Source organism: Pezoporus wallicus, unplaced genomic scaffold (genome assembly GCF_028554395.1).
Source record: "Pezoporus wallicus isolate ANWC-B61680 ecotype Strahan unplaced genomic scaffold, APGP_CSIRO_Pwel_v1 contig_161, whole genome shotgun sequence".
NCBI classification, from domain to species: Eukaryota; Metazoa; Chordata; class Aves; order Psittaciformes; family Psittacidae; genus Pezoporus; species Pezoporus wallicus.
Window position 1 is genome coordinate 12,095,600 of NW_026642654.1, and position 20,838 is coordinate 12,116,437.

The 20,838-nt window shown below is 36.4% G+C and overlaps 1 protein-coding gene across 3 annotated transcripts in view; it reads left to right on the forward strand.

Annotated features, from left to right (window-relative positions):
- Window positions 1-20,838, forward strand: part of MYOM2 (myomesin 2) — a 78,074-nt gene that overhangs the window by 52,705 nt on the left and 4,531 nt on the right. For all 3 annotated transcript variants that reach the window (XM_057431835.1, XM_057431837.1, XM_057431836.1), the window contains 11 exons: window positions 764-808; window positions 1,277-1,413; window positions 5,854-5,998; window positions 6,111-6,170; window positions 7,519-7,586; window positions 11,522-11,635; window positions 12,955-13,042; window positions 16,001-16,039; window positions 16,709-16,814; window positions 20,201-20,364; window positions 20,696-20,732. In XM_057431835.1, coding sequence (XP_057287818.1) covers window positions 764-808; window positions 1,277-1,413; window positions 5,854-5,998; window positions 6,111-6,170; window positions 7,519-7,586; window positions 11,522-11,635; window positions 12,955-13,042; window positions 16,001-16,039; window positions 16,709-16,814; window positions 20,201-20,364; window positions 20,696-20,732 — 1,003 coding nt within the window. The remainder of the gene's footprint in view (window positions 1-763; window positions 809-1,276; window positions 1,414-5,853; window positions 5,999-6,110; window positions 6,171-7,518; window positions 7,587-11,521; window positions 11,636-12,954; window positions 13,043-16,000; window positions 16,040-16,708; window positions 16,815-20,200; window positions 20,365-20,695; window positions 20,733-20,838) is intronic.

Below are 20,838 nucleotides of genomic sequence, written 5' to 3' on the forward strand. Positions count from 1 at the left end.
CATTCAAAATTACACTTTTATTTGTACTGGATCCTTGCACAAGTGCCATATATTCATCTTAGCACCAAAACCCATTTCTTCACTCCCCATTTACTTCCTCAAATGCTATAAATTCTCTTGTAATTTTGCTAAATTCTTTGCCATATCATAAATTTCTGCTAATTTCCTCTAGTCTTTTCATTATCTATAAATTTGCAATTGGCCGTAATGTTCATCTTACAAATCTTTATTACTAATGAATACGATAAATAGGGTTAGTATGAAATTCTAATGAAGTGATTTCTAGACTCTCATACAGATTTTATTAGGATTCAGTGGCTTAAATAGAACTTTCTGTACCTTTTTTCAGACTAACTTGCACTCAATCTTATTTTCTGCCACAGTAAAACAAGCTTTTCAGGTACAGTGTCAGAAAGAAAGTCAGTAGATAAAGAAACCTCATGCATTCAGAAGCTATTGCCTCCCATCTTTTGTTTAAAACCAATAGAAAGCTTAAAATAGGTTTCATCCCTTGTTTATATTATTTTTCATAAGAGGGTGTGCATAAAAATGAATGAAATTTTCTATATGTATCAGAATTTTAAGTTTCTCAAATATTATTATTTTTTCTATTTAGTCATCATTTTATGAAGACAGTTGGGTATTTAACGTATAAGACTTAAGGATATTATATGCTGATGCTGATATGTACCTTCTTTGATATTTGTTCTCTGACTGTATTTTTCAGAATAAATTAAAACATGAGTATTTTTCTTCATTCCAGAGTTTGAACGTTTGATGGCATTAAGCAATGAGATAAAGAATCCAAGTAAGTTGAAGATCTCAATCTATTTGACACTTCTAGAAGAATTATAATAACATACTAATGGCTGGAGTTCCAAAACGATTCTTCCTGAAACAATGGCAGCTTCATTTTTCATGGAACAACTTGCTTCCTTATCTTTCCATTCATTTAGAAGAATAAATTGCTTACACTGAATAAAATAATCTTTACCTACAAGTCTTTTGCAGTTTAACTTTGACGAGAGAATCTAGGTTGCTGCTAGCCAATTCCTTCAAAAATGTGCAAACTACAAGCTGCAAATTCTTTTCTTTCTTTGAGAAATCAATTTACAAATCAGCCAAAGATGGCTTTAGATGTATTTTCCCTGCATTAAATTTATTCTATAGCCAGCATTCCATAAATAATAGGCAAACACTAATATTTTACTATAGTAGTCCTTTTTCTCACAAGAATTCATGCATTATTGACTTTTGATTGCTTTTCTTTCTGCAGCAATACCTCTGAAATCAGAATTAGCTTATGAGGTTCTTGAGAAAGGAGAAGTTCGTTTCTGGATTCAGGCTGAAAGCTTATCACCAGATTCTACCTTCAGATTTGTTATTAATGATAGAGAAGTTGAAAACAGTGATGTAAGTATATATTCAGTACTATATATGTGTGATTTTGTTTAATAAACCTTTCTGCATTAATAGTTGTTCTGTTTTCATCATAGAGCCATAGAATCATTTAGGTAGGGAAGGACCTTAAAGGTCTGCAGAGGTATTGGTATATATAACCTTTGAAGGTCCTTTCCAACCCAAACTGTTCTATGGTTCTATAAACATTGAGTTCAACTGTTAAACTAGCACTGCCAAGTCCACCACTCATTTCAGGTAGTTGTAAGGTTCCCTGTGAGCCTCCTTTTCTGCAGGTTAAACAACCACAGTTCCTTCTGCTGCTTCTCATAAGACTTGTGCTCTAGACCCTTCACCAGCTTCATTGCCCTTCTTTGGACACACTGCAGCACCTCAATGTCTTTCTTGTAGGGACGGGCCCAGATCTGAACACAGGATTTGAGGTGTGGCCTCACCAGTGCCAAATACAGGTGGACAATCACTCTTGTGGCCTTGCTGGCCGCACTATTTCTGATACAGGCCAGGATGCTATTGGCTTTCTTGGCCACCTGGGCACAAGCCGGCTCAGATTCAGCTGGCTGTTGACCAACATCTGTAGGTCCTTTCCCACTGGGCAGCTTTCCAGCCACTCTTCCCCAAGTGAAGAGAATAGCCACCCAAGCCGTAAGCAGCCAGTTTCTCCAAGAGAGTACTGTGGGAAACAGTATCAAAGGCTTTACTAAAGTCTAGGTAGACATCATCCACGGCCTTTTCCTCATCCACTAAGTAGGCTACCTTGTCATAGATGGAGATCAGGTTAGTCAAACAGGACTTGCCTTTCATAAAGCGATGCTGACTGGGACTGATCGCCTGGTTGTCCTGTATACATAGTTGTGCCACATGATGGCACTCAAGATGATCTCCTCCATAGCCCTTTCTGGCACCAAGGTCAGGCTGACAGGCCTGGTAGCATGAGGAATGTCATTCTTTAACTTGAATCTTTTTTGCAGTATTAATTTCCTGTTGCAGAGTGAGACTATACATACAAAAATAAAAAACAAAAACAACAAAGTTTAAGGTTCAGAATTCTGTATTCATTTTGGGTAGGTAGATGACCAACAGCCATAGAGAAGAAATGAGACACAGTCCAGTATTAAACACACCTGATTAAAAATAGTGCATAGATATTTTATGAAAACATCTCAAACCAAAAGAGCTGTTTCAAGTTTTGAACTCCAAACTGGCAACACATGCTATTCCCAGAGACCCTCTCTATGAGGATAATGCTACTAGTTTTACATAGAAAGTGGGAGGCACTTGGAAATGCAAGAGTGCCCATAAATATACAGTTTTTAGATGGTGTTACTTCCATTTTTTTATTTTATTTTTTTATTTTATTTTTTTTATTTTGGCCTGGACATTAAAAGGGCTTTAAATGGCTACAATGGAGATGAAAGGACAGGCCACCACCTTCCTTCATTTTTGTAGCTCTAGGAAGACCTTTCATAGAAAAAGAAACAAAGAAGTGATCAGATTGGGCTGAGAGGAAAACAAGGTCATATGTTTTCAGGGCTGGAGTACGATTCATCTACTGGGCATAAAGTGCTGGAAATATCTTTTCCTGTGAGGAATCCATCTCCAGTGCAGCTATTTGACAGGTTCAGTTTATTCCTGAGGATGCAAAGCCTGGTTTTGGCCAGAGAAGCTTATCAGCATTTTTATACCATAATAAAGCAGAGAGCATTTACTATAATTATAATTATATAGTGACATGTGGAAAAAAGAAGTGTTTCTGAGTAAAATACTTTTTTGTTTTTCTTACTTTAAGAAGTAATAAACTATAGCATTGACAACCTGAATATTAGTGACTATGATTTAATTGAAATGACAATATTCTGTTTTAGTAATGCTAGTGGAACAGAACTAGCTATTTTTAGTTAGCATATGTTTTGAAAGCATTGACATCAGAGAGAGTCTTGAAGGGGAGCTGCATTATTTCACCTCTTTAATTAGTAACCCACAGGTGACATTTACGTTTGGAGACTGATGATATTTTTGTGGAAAGTCACATAAAACCCGAGTATTTATGGTGCCCATAAAATCATTGAACTTCATCTTGCTGCATAATGGCAACAGTTAGAAGCCTAATTACACTCTAAAGCCTGCCTGGAGACTGGGCTACAGTCACTGAACATGTTCAATAGACCATTATATGCCAGTGAATTGTAGCCTGGTTCTTGACATTGGCTGAAGTGAAAAACTTTTCCTTGTAAGCCCTAACAAGGAATGGTTTCTGTAAGATTTCAAAATAATCTAAGAAAGGAATAAACTAGCCCCCATTTAATCAGTTGTCATTTTAATCTTTTAATATTTTTTCCCTTTACCCAAAAGCAAGAAATGAAAAAAAAGTTCTAGAAGTGTGATAAAGGATCAGATTAAAACATACATCTTGCTCTTCCTTTTCTGCTTCTGGCAAATCTCAATTTAACACTCTTCCTGAAAACTCATGAAATGAATGCAATTGTTGTCCTTGACCTCTGTGGACAAGATTCTGTAAGAAGAATTTGAATTTACATTTTTTGATAGTTTTGTGACGTCTATGACTTCTCTTTTTAACCTACCATGCCTATCTCCTCAACTCTTACAGATGAACTCATATAAGTAACTTTGCTGCTGATTTCCTGATTAGTTAAATCTTTTCTTATTCTTTGACATTATCTTTCTTTGAACTATATATAGGAAAGTGCATACCCAAATTATATGAGTATTTTTCCCTGCTATTTTATATAAATGTTATACCTCAGTCTCTTCCCTCTAAATAATTTATTTAAAAAGTTATAATCCTGATCAGTCTATTGGCTCTTATTCTGTTAATTCCATTATCTTTCATCTTTCTTCATTCTTCAGTTACCCCATGAAGATTAAAACTAGTAGTATTTGTATATTTGAAAGTACCAGCAATGAATGCTGAATATCATAACTATGTCTACACTGTTCTTCCAGGCTTGTTGTCCAGAGTGAATCTGTTTTCGAGACTGGTCAGGAGGTGTCCCTCAAACCTGAAGCAGATATATCTGTGGGCTCATTCCTACTGATTTTGAATCAGTACTTAAATCTTCTCCCACTTAGGGATGTGGTCCCAGAAAGTTTAATAAGTGGGGTTTTTACTAGCTTTTTTTTTTTCTTCCATTTTTCCCCCCCCTTTCCTAAACTTTATTTACCTGTGGCTTCCACTAGCTTTTTCTAGGTTTGGAGTCCATTAAAAAGGTTAACCAAAACATTCTGTTTATGTGGCAACATGTTTCCTTTTAACAGTAACAGGTTCTATTATTTACTGTGTAGAACTACATCTATATGGTCCCATCATGAATGGTTAGTGTGCAATATCCTTGGCTACAATGCTTACCTAAAAGTATTCATCAAGGAACTTCTGTGGATTATTTTTACTTTGCTTTAGGAATTTTTTTAGTTGATATTCAACCATCACTGTTAGTAGGACACAGCCTTCATGGTTGTTACTCACCAAATGAAAGAGGTTATTAGTAAAAGGTGATCATATCTAAACTAATACTTGCATATTCAAAACGTGTTTTGCAAGTACTGTCCAATATTTGCCTACAATTTTCTGTTTCCTTGAGTATGCCTGCCAATATTTTATCTTTCTGGAATATTTAATAGAAAGCAAACACAAAAAGGACACAAACAATGAACAACATATTTAACTCTGAATTCAAGTCAATATTTGATGTTTTGGGTATTCTGCAAGCAGTTTAATAGGTAACTATATGTTTTGATGAATTCTAATTCTCCTTTGCTGGACTTGGTTGATCCTTTTCATTCCCAGAAACTTTGTTGGTTTTGCACAAGTTACTGTCCTCATGGCCTTGCACTTTAGTGTTTTGAAAAGGATAACCAGCATTAGATGAGCAAATCATTATACCCTTCCTAAATTTAGCTTTTTTTTAGTGAGAAAAAAATATCACATATTGAGCTGCCACATATGAGTCAGAGATATTTAGTAGTGATGACCTTTTGAAATTGTTGTGATGGATTTATTTGGAGGTCCATGTTTGTATCTATGAACATAATGCTTCCAACTATTTCTGGACTCTGCTAGGCATACTGCTTCAGCCTAGCAAAACCCCTTCTTGAACTGGAAGCTGTAATGCAGCTAAAGCCTGGATGTGAAAGCTTTTCTTCAAACATGCATAGTGCCATAAACTATTATTTTAAAATCCAAACCAGTGGTATTATCATGACTTGAGGATTCCACATGCAGCTGCACACAGAGGTTTCTGTCACCAGTAGGACCTTGTTGTACAACACGTATATAAGCACAGCCCTGTTTCTATTGTTTACAATTTACAAGGAAATGAAAAGGGTTGAGTGTGAAGGCAAGGGTGTGAAACATGATTAATTCAATAAGGAATAATGAGCAATCTGCATTATACTAAAGTTACTACATTTTTATTTCAGAGGCATAAAATAAATTGTGACCGTTCAAATGGCATTATAGAAATGGTGATGGACCAATTTACAATTGACAATGAAGGTACCTACACAGTGCAGATTCAAGATGGAAAGGCCAAGAACCAGTCTTCATTAGTTCTCATCGGAGATGGTATGTTCACTGAAACATTGAAACTTTAATTCTGATGAAGAAATGAACTTCAATTATTCTTTGAGTAATTTTGCGGCTAACTCATTTTTCATTCACCTCTTCTCAAATTTAGCATTCAAGGCAGTATTGGCTGAATCTCAGCTCCAGCAAAAGGAATTTCTCAGGAAACAAGGTAAGACAGAGTAGATGGGTGACTTTAGGCACAGTTTGCAGCTAATGATGTATTAATGAATATTGAATGCTTCCAGCTTCCAATGATTTCATTAGAAGACGAATATACTGCACAATGTGAGGAAACATTCAACCCTTGGTAGATCTTATTTTCTAACATTATCATATGATGCATTCAAGTAGTGGCTGAACTTCCACGAAGTAAAGAAATGAAGTGGGAGTACTTGCAAGAGGTTATTTTTACTTGCTATTTATGAAAAGTGTGCCTACTGTAGGGTCTGATCCAACAGAATGTTTCAACACATTTAGTTTTAAGCATACAAATTGTCATTTCAATATAATCGTTGGAAGAGTAGACAACATAATGTCAGTCAGGGAATATTAAAAACCTGTTCCTGTGGTTTTTGTCTAAGCAAAATTTGAGGAATTAAATATATATTTGTTGCACAGAGTTGCACAGCTGCTGCACAGAGTTTGCTATATACTCGTTATATTGTTTGCAGATTAAAGTACTGTTGGATATCTAACTCAGAATTCTATCACTGTGAAATCCATAAAAAATTGAGTTTGAGCTCTAGTTTGTAATTTTTGCTTGGCAAGCAGATAGCTTTTAGGATGAAAGCAGCAATAATAATTAAAAACATTTATTATAAATAGCTTAAGATTCTCTACATAAGTGATGCAATTCTATTTTTTTGTTTTTTTTGGGGGGGGGGGGTGTAAGTTGTAGATTTAAAAAAACAAAACCAAACAAAACACTTACTGCATAAGCTCACAGGATCTTTCAGTTCTCAGTGATTTAAGGGAAAGTCTGGGACTTCGCTACCTCCTGATCTGGATATTACAATTTTGGGTCCTGATCCTGCAGACACTAAAACATAAATTTCCTGACATGAGTAATCACAATAACTTTTAGAAGGCTGTGAACGGCAGTTAATTTACTTGAGTATATGTGTATTCATAGGATTGGAGCCTCAGTGTGTAAAAGGAATATTTCCTGTTCATAATGTTTAATACATTTTTTAACTTTATAGAATTTGGTCAAATAATGTCTGGCATGGAATTTTTGCTTTTAACATTTTATTAGGTGTTTGGATACATTTGTTTATTCTCCAGTTCCTTTTGCATTAAAGACATTGTTTGTAAACTTGTTTGGAACTACTCAGTTTCTTTCCTATGCTTAGTTGCAGTTGGGCATAAACATATTTAGAAAACTCATTTGTCTCACTGTTTTACATATCATCCTTCTGGTGTCAGGATGTTACAACTGTCATCTTTTTTCTTTCTTTCACTGCATCTTTCTGGTACTCTTTATTCTACCACATGTTCAAGGCAATTTTGTTTCTTAGGTCCTCACTTCTCAGAGTTTTTGTATTGGAAAGTTTCAGAGGAATGTGAAGTTTTACTCACTTGTAAGGTGAGGAAACATGCTTGAAATTTTTTTTTAGAATGTGTTGATTAAAAATTGAGGTAGGAAAATGTGAGGAAAGTTTTTGATATCTAAAATTAAAAGTTTCATAGTAAAACTTTTTATTTAGAAATATTTAAAATCACTTCAATTACTACTTTTCAGCAGTAGAATTCATTAAAACAACAACAAAAAAACAAAACAGGACATTAACAAATGTGTTAGGTGATCTAAACATTTGTTACAATTGTGAGCTATAAAAATAATAAAAAAATAAATAAGATCATCCTCTAATGGTCCTTCATCCTTCTTCAAAAAATTGCCACAAAAAAATGGGGTTCAAACTCTTTCTTCACTGTTTTCTTATTTGGAGGTTTCTCTCACAAAACATCTTTTATTTAATCACCTGAAAACAAGCATGCAAAAAAGGCTTCTAGAACTAAAGTTATAAAACATGTTTTTTATTATGCTTGACTAATGACTTTTGAATCTTAACAAATGTGCATGGAATTCAGAGTAACTTCTGCTATTAACATCTTTATATGACATTATAAACTGATATATTGTCATTTTTTTTGCTCTTCTAGAGTGACTAATTAGAGGCCAGAGTAACTGAGTTAATTGAATTCAACATGCATCAGACTCCTCTTTGTTGCCTTTTCCTGTAATATGGACACTTTTGTGTTAATTTTCTCCACTTCTTTTGAATAAGTTCTTGGCTTTTAACTAGACTAACTTGAGTCATTCATTATGAGTAATTTGCATGCACATTTGTGGGATTTTTTTCCTTCTTTTTTTCCTGATCACTAATTAGGAGACCTTTAACCTCAGTTTATTCCCTGCAGAACTGACCTGGGTGGTGAATCTGTCATTCTGCCTGCCTGCCTGCCTGCCCCCATTAGCTAACATGGTGCCTTTGCTGGTATGAGGCTGTATAGCTGGAGTACTTTATAATTTCGACGTGATTTGCTTCAGGCATGAACCCTGCTTATCCTTTCATTCACATGGGGAACTAAACGTTGCTGAATCAGTTATACTAGTGTTAATTGTCTACAAATTAATCTGAAATTATCCTTTTCATTTACTGTGGACACTATTTATGCAAATGAAACTGTGAAAAGCTGAGTGTCTGATTATATGCTTTTCACCAGTGTACTTTTTGTTCATAAGGTCAGAACATTTTATGTAAATGAAATCTAGGATGTGTGCTGTTTGCACACTCATCATTTTAACTATGCCATTGCCCTTACAATGTTTGTTACTGTTAGTATGTGACTGGCTATTAGGTTCACTTGGTACTGTTATGCTTGTTTATGGCTGATATTTGCACATAAGAAGAGTTTGAAAAATGAAGCCTGTATTTTTCCTATGAACTTCAGACACCTGACATTCAAGTTAGAAGCGTGGCTGCCCTGGGCTATTTCTATGGTAATAAAAGCATCTACCTCCCCAAGCCATATTCATAGCACTTGGCCTGGTCTCTTCTATGCTCTCTTTAGTGTTCCTGTGCACAGGAGGTGTTTTTGTCTCTTGAAAGAGCCTGGGATAATGTGAAAGAAGTACCTACAAAAGAAAGCTTTTTTCTTGACTTTCTCAAAGGCCATGGCTTGAAACAGGGGAGTTAGGAAACCAGGGTAACTGGAAGCTTGTATAGGGCAGAGGTCTGACTGTATGATCAAGGTCCATAAAAATAATGATGAACAAAGAGTATATCAAAAGTAATATGCATCACTCCACGTACTGCTTATTTTCTACGTGATTGCACCTGATGGACTTTTGATTGACTTAGTATTTGATTCTGAATCAGCTGGAATTGATGGCCTTGTTCTCGGTATTGTAGCCCCTGCATGCTAGTAGACCGTGTTTGTCCATCTGAATGATAATCTGATGGTGGTTGCTTTTTATTGTGTGTTTATCTTTCTCCATAAGGCAGTATCTATTATAATTTTTCCTTAAGTATTTCTAAATTGCATAATATTCAGAACCTACCTGCTGTTGTCTAGCTCTGACCCTTACTTGTACTGTGTCTGCTAAAAGCAAGATTTTTTGATGTGTGTGTAAACAGTGAAAAAAGGAACTTTTCATAACAAATGTCAACATGAAATAACTTTGGCACTGCAAACTGCATGTGTCTGAAACTCAGTCTGTTTATTGCCAGGTTGAGTGCTAACAGTCTTTGATGAAAAAAAGTTGAAAAGCATTAAAGGCTTGTTCCTTCAGGCTTTGTTCAAATAAAATTGCCACCACTGTCACATGACCACAGGAATAGTCACTTTTAGTTACTGGTAAATGTAAAACGCTGCTCACTTTTTCTCAACCAAGGCATTGCTTTGGGCCAGGTTGTGATCCCAAATAGTCTTTCTATAGCAACCACACTGCTTATTAAGCAGCAATATATATAATTTAAGCAGGTTTTATAGAGATGCCCAGGAAAGAGAATGGGTGGCCCCCTATTTGTCTAGTCACCTCTATAGAGAACTTTCATAGAGCTGTTCACCTATGGAATGACTTCTCTAATGAAAAGGGGTTAGAAATTGGTGCATGCTTTTCCTCCAAGCAGGCCACTTGGAAACTATTTAAGATCTGTATTAACTTCTGGGCTGCCCTCTATACATTTGTTCGGTTCTTTTTTAAGGAGGCTTTTTAAAGCAACTGCCTGGAGATTGAGAAATGTACTGCCAGCTTTGTCCTTCTACCAAAGCCATGCTCACTGAGAATTCAGGCTACAGACAGAAATGCCATCATATTTTTGTGATTTTTGAAGGGTATGGAGATGTCAGATAAACCATAGTGTTTCAGAAAGGGAGAAAAATAATATATATATTGCCAAGGTTTCTAGAAAGAACTGGGCTTTTAATTTCTTTGAATTCACAGTTTGAGGTCATTTATCCAGCTCTATTTTAAGCAACACCAATATAAAATGTGGTTTTTTTTAAATTAGAGCAGTACTTGAGGTATAGCTGTATTCTGTTTCTGCATTGCTTAGATGAGCTGCTGCTATTATAGCAAAATCCTGGCTTTCAAGCAACTTCTCTGCATTTTCACTGTATTATTGAGCCCCTTTGTGTTGGGAGAGACTGCAGTTTGTAGGATTCCTCAAGTGTTTATACTTCCCATATTATAAAATGTAGTAGAAAAAGAGGATTTCTGGTGCAGCTTGCAATTTTGAAGTTTGAAATGCTTTCAGAATAGTAATTCCAGATGCTTTCTGCAGTTTAGCCCTGAAAGACATTGCTTAGATAGCTGGGATAAATCTGCAAATTGACTGAAGACTCTCTAAGATAGGGGTAAATTCTGTACACTGCCCTCTAGAGACACATTCAAACAGAAAAAGGTAAAGGAGAGAGTTTAGGAACTCTAATTTCAAAGATACTTCTTACAGATATTTCTAGAAAAACTACAATCAGAGTGCAAAAACCTTTAAGAGAAGAGAGATTGACAGGATTGATAGGACAAGGGGTAATGTGTTTAAACTTAAACAAGGGAAGTTCAGGTTAGATATAAAGAAGAGGTTCTTTACTGTGAGGGTGCTGGGGCACAGGAACAGGTTGCCCAAAGAAGTGGTAAATGCTCCATCCCTGGCAGTGTCCAAGGCCAGGCTGGACAGATCCTTGAGTGACATGGTCTAGTGTGAGGCATCCCTGCCCATGGCAGGGGGTTGGAACTAGATGATCTTAAGGTCCTTTCCAACCCTAACTATTCTATGATTCTATGATTGCTTTTAAGGATTTAGCAGGGCTATGGAGCTGCAAGCTGTATACTTCTGACCAGTTCTGTCCTGCAAATATATACTGTAGAACTATGATTTGCTTAGTAGGGCTCTGTTGAAATTGGGTTATTTAGATTTACCACTGGTTTCTGTTGAAAGTACCTGTGTGACTACATACAGAGTGATACCCTTCTTTAGTGCATAGTCACTTTTATGTGCCTTTTTTGTTATACAGGTTGCGAACACGAAGAAGGAGACTGTTTTCAAGTGGTATAAGGACGGTTCTGGGATTGATGTTGATGTTCTGCCTGATATGCAGAAGGAAGAATGTCACTTCAGTATCCCCGGGGTACAGTATCACCTACTGTTAGAATTGATAGTTTCTGCTTGACATGCTATAGATTTGCCAGGCAGAGCACTAAACCAGTTATCATGATTTCTGTGAACTATTTTAAGAAAAAGCATATTTGCTATCCTTCAATTATCTGGTAAGTAACTAATGCTAGTGAAAAAGTATCTATTTTTGTTATCAGCTCAGACAGTTCATGCTTAAGTTGCTTCAGTGTCATTAGGTGAACTCTGTCTCATTCTTTCTTAGTACTCTTTAATTTTTCAGTTTGTTAAAGCACCTTAGTTCTGACAGTGTTTCAGGTTTATTGCCCTAAATGAATAGGATTAAGGTATATGCCTATTTAAGATTTATCTGTATGCAAACAGGATAACCTGACTTGTTAGGTGTCTGAAGCCTTAACTTGCATAATTGCTGTCTTCAAAGTCCGGCACCTCCCTGGACTGAAATTTTCTGCTTAATGTGCATTCCATTTAATTGATATATTTATTTTATTTCTTGGTTTCTTATTATTCTAATTTCTTTCCTTTATTTCACCTGCAAATGGACACTGACTTTCCAGTGGTTTCATTTTTCTTGAGCAGACCTTCTGGAGGGAAGAAGTTTTCCTCTTGTCTTGAATTGCTCTTGTTATTTGTCATTCAATTATATGATGTTTCTACTATGATTTACTTGCTTATAGATTTGTGTAAGTCTAAAAATTAATTAGACAAGATCCAAACTATATGTAATATGTAATGTCATGTATTTTCCTTCAGGTTTTAAAATAAATTAAGATAAACCCACCTAAACCAAAAACTCCTACTGCCTTAAACACAGTATCATGGTGTTAGATTTTAAGAATGTGAGCTTTCCAAGGGTAATGAATTCTTTACTTGATATAGATATAATTTTACTACAGTTGCTGCTTGAATGGAAACTACTGAGATGATATTTGGACAACTAAAGGGTATAAATCTGTTTTCCTTTACATAGATAGATTGATTGAAAAAAGTAATAGTTTTGGTTAAAGAAAAATTGCACTTCTAAAGTTTGTGTTGGTTAAAGTTGTCCTCTGTTACATCTTACTGTACTACTTGTAGTTTCTATGGACCAGGATCAATCCTGTTTGTCTTTCTGGAACAAGAGTAAAAACAGAGTTCCATAAGGCAATTGAACTGAAATCAGAATATGTTTTAGGCTTAAAAACTAAATGCAGGTCCATAAAGAAGCATGTACAAGCCAATGTATGTTTTTTAATTTAGGAAATCATGCAGGGGTTGAGCAAATGTTGTAGTATTATCAAGTTTGTCAGTAAACATCTTGTATTTTCCATGTAGCTGTCTCGCAAGGACGAAGGAGTTTATAAAGCAACGCTATCAGATGATAGAGGTCATGATGTATCTACTCTTGAATTATCAGGAAAAGGTAACGTTCAATTTACTATATTGAAATAATGATCACATGTTTCCAAGAGGTGTCAAAGGTCTATCCTTGCAAAAAGCAAGTTAGCAAATTATTTTGGGGATGCTTTGAGTTTCAGTTCTCTTCATAAGTTATAGAGGCCTGAACTGCATATCACCAATTTAGGAAAGGAGACACTGGGCACTGTAATGATTAATCTCTATCATTCTAACAAGCAAGAAATTAAGTAAGTTTGTAATAAAACAGATGCCCCCTTTTATATGAGATCTTTTGTAGAGAGCTCTCTTTCTTTCAGATTTTTTAAGCTTTAATGTCTACAAGAACCCCTAAAGCACCAAAGTGCTCAATATGTTGATATTGGACTGTCAATGGGGATTGAGAGTTGTTTTGATTGTAAAATCCTAAAGCTGTTTTGTGAGTTAACTCCACAGCAGCTCAGCCCTACACAACCGCTTTCTCACCTTCCTTCTCCCCCCCATCTTACCCCTCTCCCCTCTATCTCCTTGGTGGGATGTGGGAGAGGACTGGAAGAGGAAGACTTGTGGGTTGAGATAAAGACATTTTAATGAGTAAAGCAAAAACCACACACACAAGCGAAGCAAACCAAGAAATTCATTCACCATTTCCCATTGTCAGGCAGGTGTTCAGCAATTTCCAGGAAAGCAGGGCTCCATCATGCATAACACTTACTTGAGAAGCCAAAACATTATCAGTCCGAACACCCCCCCTTCTTCCTCCCAGCTTTTATTGCTGATCATGATGCCACATGGTCTGGGATATCCCTTGGGGTCAGCTGGGGTCAGCTGTCCTGTCTGTGTCCCCTCCCAAATCCTTGTGCACCCCCAGCTTACTCACTGGTGGAGCATGTGAGAGCAGAAAAGGCCTTGACTCTGTGTAAGCACTGCTCAGCAATAACAAAACCATCGGTGTGTCATCCATACTGTTTTAGCCACAAATCCAAAACCCAGCACCATACAAGCTGCTATGAAGCAAACTAACTCAGCCAAAACAATGACCATCTCCATCCTTTTTTCCATACCATTTATGGTGCTCAGGTCCCACACTATCCAGGACATCCTCATTAGCCACCTCCTCCCTTCCTGTCCTTTGATATACACAGATATCATTCCTTTAATCTATGGATTTTCAAGTAAGGAATATCCTGACCACTGGAATAATAAAAAAGCATGGCAGTTCTCCATCTTATGGTCCGGGGTGCTTCCGGCTTCCAGAGTCTATACTTCAACTATGGCAAGACTGCTGTGCTGGAAATGTACAGTCTTGCCATATTGAGAAATGCCTATTTAGAGAATTCAGTGCCTAATTCTGTAGCCCCAGAAGGCTTTGAAAATGTCAGCCAGCAAAACCACGAGAACTGTGGTGTTAAATCAAACAGTGGGCCTCCTAAAAGGTGGTATTAACCTTGATATGTAAAAGATAAGCAGAAAAGTTTAATATGAACAGGGCCTTGGAAAACTGCATATTTTATGGAGCTGGTTAGTTCAAGTTCAGTATGTATTGATATTCAAATGAAGACAAATGCAAATAAAGGTAAGATAATCTAGTCTAAAATATACCAATGATAGTAATATAAATAACATTTAACATGTTATCACATATTACAGTGATCTACTGTATTTCTATATCTAGCTAAATATGTCCAGTTAAAACAAAAGTTTAGTTTACTTCTGAGTCTATAACAAAATCTGATCTGTAGCCAACATAAATGATTTTTATTCAGCTTTGCTTCTTTGCTTAGGTCCCACTAATTAGTCCAAAATGAACCTTATTACATCCCATCTGCATGTAGACATGTGACCTAAATAATGAATATTTTTTTGCTGAGTCCTAATAGAGGGAGAAAGGCATGTTTTAATATTAACTCAGTTTACCAAAGATCTTCACATTTTTTTTTTAGGAGGTTGGGGAAATACCTGAAATAAGGGGAAAAGATGAATATCAGACAGTTCTTAACCTGTGGCTTTACAGCTTAAGAACTCAGACTTTACCTCAGAAGGGTTATCATCACTTGATAGTCCTTCAGGTGTTTTTCCTCTGTAAAAATTCTGCCCATTATTCTTTCAGAAAAAAACTACAATTTAGACAGCATGAGTAATATAACCCCACTTTCCCAGACATCTGTAATGTAATGTGTATATAGTATGCGATTCATGTCCTCATGATAATATGCCAGTAGAAGCATACTGGAGTTTGCAGAGGGTTACAGAACTGAATCACTATTTATTTTAGGAAAGATAAATAATGTGCAGATGGGGACCAATACAGACCAAATATACACGTAACATTTTCTGAACTTCATGCATTTCACTGTTGCCCCTATTTATAAGAATTCTTCAGCCTTGAATATGTATTCTTCAGATTATGGCACTTCTTTTTCTCTCTTTCCATTTTATGCAGTGACATTGAATAGGATTCTGCTGCTGTGAAAGAGTTCCCTTGCTTTTCCGCCCCTGTCTCCAGGGTTCTCCCCTCCTGCAAGCCCATCAGCTGTGTGATATTGCAAAAGCTTAATATGACATTTTTTTCATTTGCTGTTAAAGGGGTTTACATTTGTCAAATGCTGTCTTACAGGGAGCAGGTGAAAACTATTTTCACCTAGAATGTCATAATTTCTATTTCCCCTCTACTGTCCTTTGAATGGGAGCTATCCAGTTTTAATGACCTTTTATTGTTCCTGGCCTGAGGGGTACAAAGAAAAAGAGAAAGATTTGACAGCAGTCAGCTCACTCCACACACAGTGCAGATACTGAGTGACGCAGCACAGAATTCATATGTTGTACTCAGTCTGTAATTTGCCCCATATGCCTGTTGCAATTTTAATGGTTTTCTTTACCCAAGGATGTGCAAATTTCCCGTGTTTCTTTAATTAAATTTTACATAACAACACTATGTTCTGATTGAATTTTGATGGCGCATTTTTTTTTTTTTTTTTCTCCTCAGTGTATGATGATATAATTCTGGCACTGAGCGAAGTCAGTGGTAAGTAAATGCTGTCTTGGATTTCCTTATAAGTTTTTTATATTAAAGTCACCTGAGCCTGAGGCAGACAATTTTTATTATAAGTGGGAAATCTCTGAGAGTCATAATGCTTATATTATTACATACATGTTATTAAGTTTCTGAATTAGCAGTTGACCTTGCTAATTGACACTATTTAAAGGGATCAACATATTATTCCACCTGGATCATTTGATTTAGATACTGTGACAATGCTGTAGCAGTAATTTTCTTCCCATAACTAAGTGAACCTTGATACAGAGAGAATAAGATGCTGATCCTGCTCCCAGTGAGAAGTCGGGTGGCATTCCACTGAAGGAACAGGGGTTGCACAAGGAGAAAATTTTTGTGCAGTTAGAATCGTGACACTACAGTTTCATGGCAATTACATGACTAGCTTATTTCACAACAGATCTTGCTAGTCATAATGCTTGTAAATGACAATAAAACCATAAACTTATACCAAACTTTCACATGATATAAACCAGCAGATCTCCTTTGAGAGACATGAACAATTGTCTCTTTGAGGTAGTTGAGAATCGTCCAGATTTTTATTTTCATTTTTTGACCTGACAGTACAAGTAGTCCATTTGACTTTCCCCTTTTCATTCCACTATCCTGTTTGATCTGTATATATCCTATTTCACATAGGTAAGTCAGCCTCTCCACTGAAGATCCTTTGCACTGATGAAGGAATAACGCTACAGTGTTTCTTGAAGTACTACAATGAAGAAATGAAAATCAACTGGTCTCACAGGTACATGAGAATATTTTTTTCAATTTTATATGAGAAAAAATCAGTCTTTATGCAATTTTACTGGTTTTATTTATATGATTTACTGCAGTGTGCCATTTATTTAGTAACTAGACCACATTAATGATTTTTTCTGTCCATTCTCTTTTCACATAGATAGTACACTCCGAAAAAGAAGTATTAACAGCCAATATTAAAAGACAAATATTAACAGACAGCCAACCGACACTTATCAGGAGGATTGTAGTAGGCAGAAAAAAAAGAATTTACAGTATTCCAGCCTCTTAGTCAACATGAGATTGTTTGTCGTCCACTATATTGTCTGTATGGTTCAAAGATAGTAATCTATTTGAGCATAGTTTTCTATGCTGCCCTTTTCTTTAAATGGATTAAATTCTCCTCTGGTACTAGGTGAATACCAAAGACCTGCTCTCACAGTTTACTAAAAGCCTATATTAAGAAAGGACTTTTTTTCCCAAACAGATATAGTTTTAAGTAACACAAAATTTAATTTTAAAAATTCAAAAAATTTAACCATGACAAGTGCAAGGTCCTACACCTGGGTCGGAGCAATCCCAGGCACAGCTACAGGTTGGCCAGAGAAGAGATTCACAGCAGCCCTGCAGAGAAGGATTTGGGGTGCTGGTTGATGAGAAAATGAACATGAGCCAGCTTTAGTGTGAGTTTGCAGCCCAGAAAGCCAACTGTATCCTGGGCTACATCAAAAGGAGCGTAACCAGCAGGTCGAAGGAGGTGATCCTGCCCCTCTACTCTGCTCTTGTGAGACCTCACTTGCAGTATTGTGTGCAATTCTGGTGTCCTCAACATAAAAAGGACATGGAACTGTTGGAACAAGTCCAGAGGAAGGCCACGAGGATGATCAGGGGACTGGAGCACCTCCTGTATGAAGACAGGCTGAGGAAGTTGGGGCTGTTCAGCCTGGAGAAGAGAAGGCTGCGTGGAGACCTCCTAGCAGCCTTCCAGTATCTGAAGGGGGGCTATAGGGATGCTGGGGAGGGACTCTTCATTAGGGACTGTAGTGATAGGACAAGGGGTAATGGGTTCAAACTTAAACAGGTGAAGTTTAGGTTGGATATAAGGAGGAGATTCTTTCCTGTTAGTGTGGTGAGGCGCTGGAATGGGTTGCCCAGGGAGGTTGTGAATGCTCCATCCCTGGCAGTGTTCAAGACCAGGTTGGACGAGGCCTTGGGTGATATAGTTTAGTGTGAGGTGTCCCTGCCCATGGCAGGGGGCGTTGGAACTTGATGATCTTAAGGTCCTTTCCAACCCTAACTATTCTATGATTCTATGATTCTAAAATATCTTAATTTAGATATATTAAAAATATCTTAATTCTGTTCCTCTTCAAAAAAATATTCAGTGGGGCACAAAATACTTTGAGAGTAGCCCTCTGAGCTGAGAATACAACCAGAAATTAAAGTTCACGATATTTGTCCACCATCATGTTAAATTAATCTTTGACTTTAGAAGCACTCTACTCATCTGTGTATTTACAGTTAAATGTGTGCTCAAATGCTTAGCTATGACAGGCCCTCATTTGTTTGAAACTGCATCTAAGGTTTGGAAGGACTTAAAATCTCTTCATTTTCAACTTTCACATTCCTTGATGACATACAAAGATGACACACAGTGAACTGGTCTGACTTGGACAAGGAAGAGGCTGGTTTGTCAGCATGTCGTTCTAGTTTTGCAATGCTGTCCAGCGCTTAATTTCTACGAAGGCAGGAACACCAGAAAAGTGTCAGTGACTATCAGATTCAGGGAACTTGAGAACACTTCTGAAAGGGTGTGCAGCTGTACTCATAACTCCGGCTTTGTATTCAGTAGGTTCTGCTTCTTTTTTCAGTAAATCTTCCTTTTACAATATCTGCTTGAGTTTTAAAAGTGACTTAGATCATGCCACCATCCAGTTCATGGAAATATAAAACCAGAGAACGTTACATGGCTTACCTGGAAATATTAGTATGCATATATATGTTTACATACAGACACCTCCCTTGAGGTGATCTTGAAGATCATTCAACACAAATTGTGAACCAATAAAATTTCAGTCCTTCCTTGAATACAGTGATTATAAGCCAGAGTTATTAAAGCTAAAACAAAGACTAAAACAAACAAACCAAACAAGTACCCCCAGCCTCTCCAAACTTCCCTGCTTTTTTAAAAGGGGTTCTATGCAACTTTTTATTTAATTTATTTTTAAATGAAAGGCTAGACAATCTATGTTTTTTTACCATTATCTGCACATCATATAACACAACATGCAGATTTCTAGCTTGTTTTGAATCATCCAACACACTGCATAACAGGGAACATAATACAAGTCCTAAAGCCAGCATGGATCATCCTCTCAAGGCACATTGGGGAATATTATGTTTAGTATTTTCTAAGGTAGTAGTTTCTCTCCAGGTATCTAATTTGGTACGCTAAACTCAATACAGTCATCTTACAGAAGAGGAAATAGTGAAAATTCCCCTCCCTATCAAAGTCACTTTTGCTATGAAGCCAAATCAGCGCTGTCTGGACAAATAAAAAACGTGATCAAAGGGAAACTAATGCTGACTTCATCTATTAAAAATTCCAGTTAATATGCTTGGGGAGGAAGGATAAAAGAAATATTTCTTTAGTTAGTGAGTGGAAGAGAACTTTTCTTCAAGGCGTTAAAAGTGTCCTGCTTTGCATGCTCTCATTAAATAGCTTTTTCTATTTCCACTCTACATGACAGATTATGGACCAGAAGAACCCCTGATCTGAATCAGTAGGGCATTTCTTATATTCTTAGCTGAGAAAGGGATGATAAGTCAATATAATGCCACTAAGTCAATATAATGCCACTGTTTTTTAAAACCTTTTTATTAATTCAGTTAGAAAATTTGCTTCTTGTTCTTAAAAAACCCACCAAAGTTATATTTTGACTTGATGCAAGAGAAATACATTCTATGCAAATATTTTGTTTTCTTAATTTTTGAAGTTAATGAAAGCTAAAGTTTTTTTTTACTCATCAGAAAAGATGTTTTGCTTCTAGTTTGCTACTGTGATGTATTCTATGTTAATGTGTATGAAATGTACAGAACTCTAAATTTATGCACATACTCACATGTATGTGCAATAAGATAAACAAAGCTGATTGTATATATGGAGAGAAGGGTAATGAGCAGAAGATGAACAAATAAATCCTTGGCATTTAAGCTCAAGCTAGTCCTCCAAAGTGTTTTATACCCCTACATGAAAGAAATGAATCTTCTGGGAAATTGCTCCTAATTTGTAGATTAGGAATGGGATGCTATTCTTTGTAATTTACAGATGATCTCTTATGGAGAATATATATATTAGAAGAATGTTCATAAACATTTCTGTTTTTTTTCTAGGGAATCTAAGATTTCTTCTAGTGAAAAGATGAAGATTGGAGGTGGAGAGAATGTTGCCTGGCTGCAGATACGTGATCCCACTGAAAAGGATAAGGGGAACTATACCATTGAGATCTTTGGCAACAAGGAATCCTACAAACGCACACTTGATCTGTCTGGGCAAGGTACATTTAGAAGACCATACTTCTATGGTGACTTTTTTTGGATTAAACAGAATTTACTGGCAAGAACGTGAGGAATGATGGTAAAACCAGAAGGCATGTGGTCAGAACCTGTTGTAGTTTAGTTGAATAACTGTTATGATAATTTTAGATTTTATCGGTTTCTACCACAAATGGCATGGGGCTTCAGAATCTTGGTTTTCCGTTTTGCTACTGTGTAACCCTGTATGGATTTTAAAAGAGCTTTAACATGGATATCTGTTTAAATGTTTATACTGAGCCCCAAGTGCAAGTTATGTTAATGGGCAAAACTCTCTCAATTGTTTTGTTACAGCTTTTGATGATGCATTTGCAGAATTCCAGAGACTCAAGTAAGTGCTTCATCTGTTGCATTTTAATGCTGTAGCAACAGTGTCTTTACTTGCAAGAAAAAAAATCATTAATAATTTTATTAATAACAATAATTATTTCTTTTCC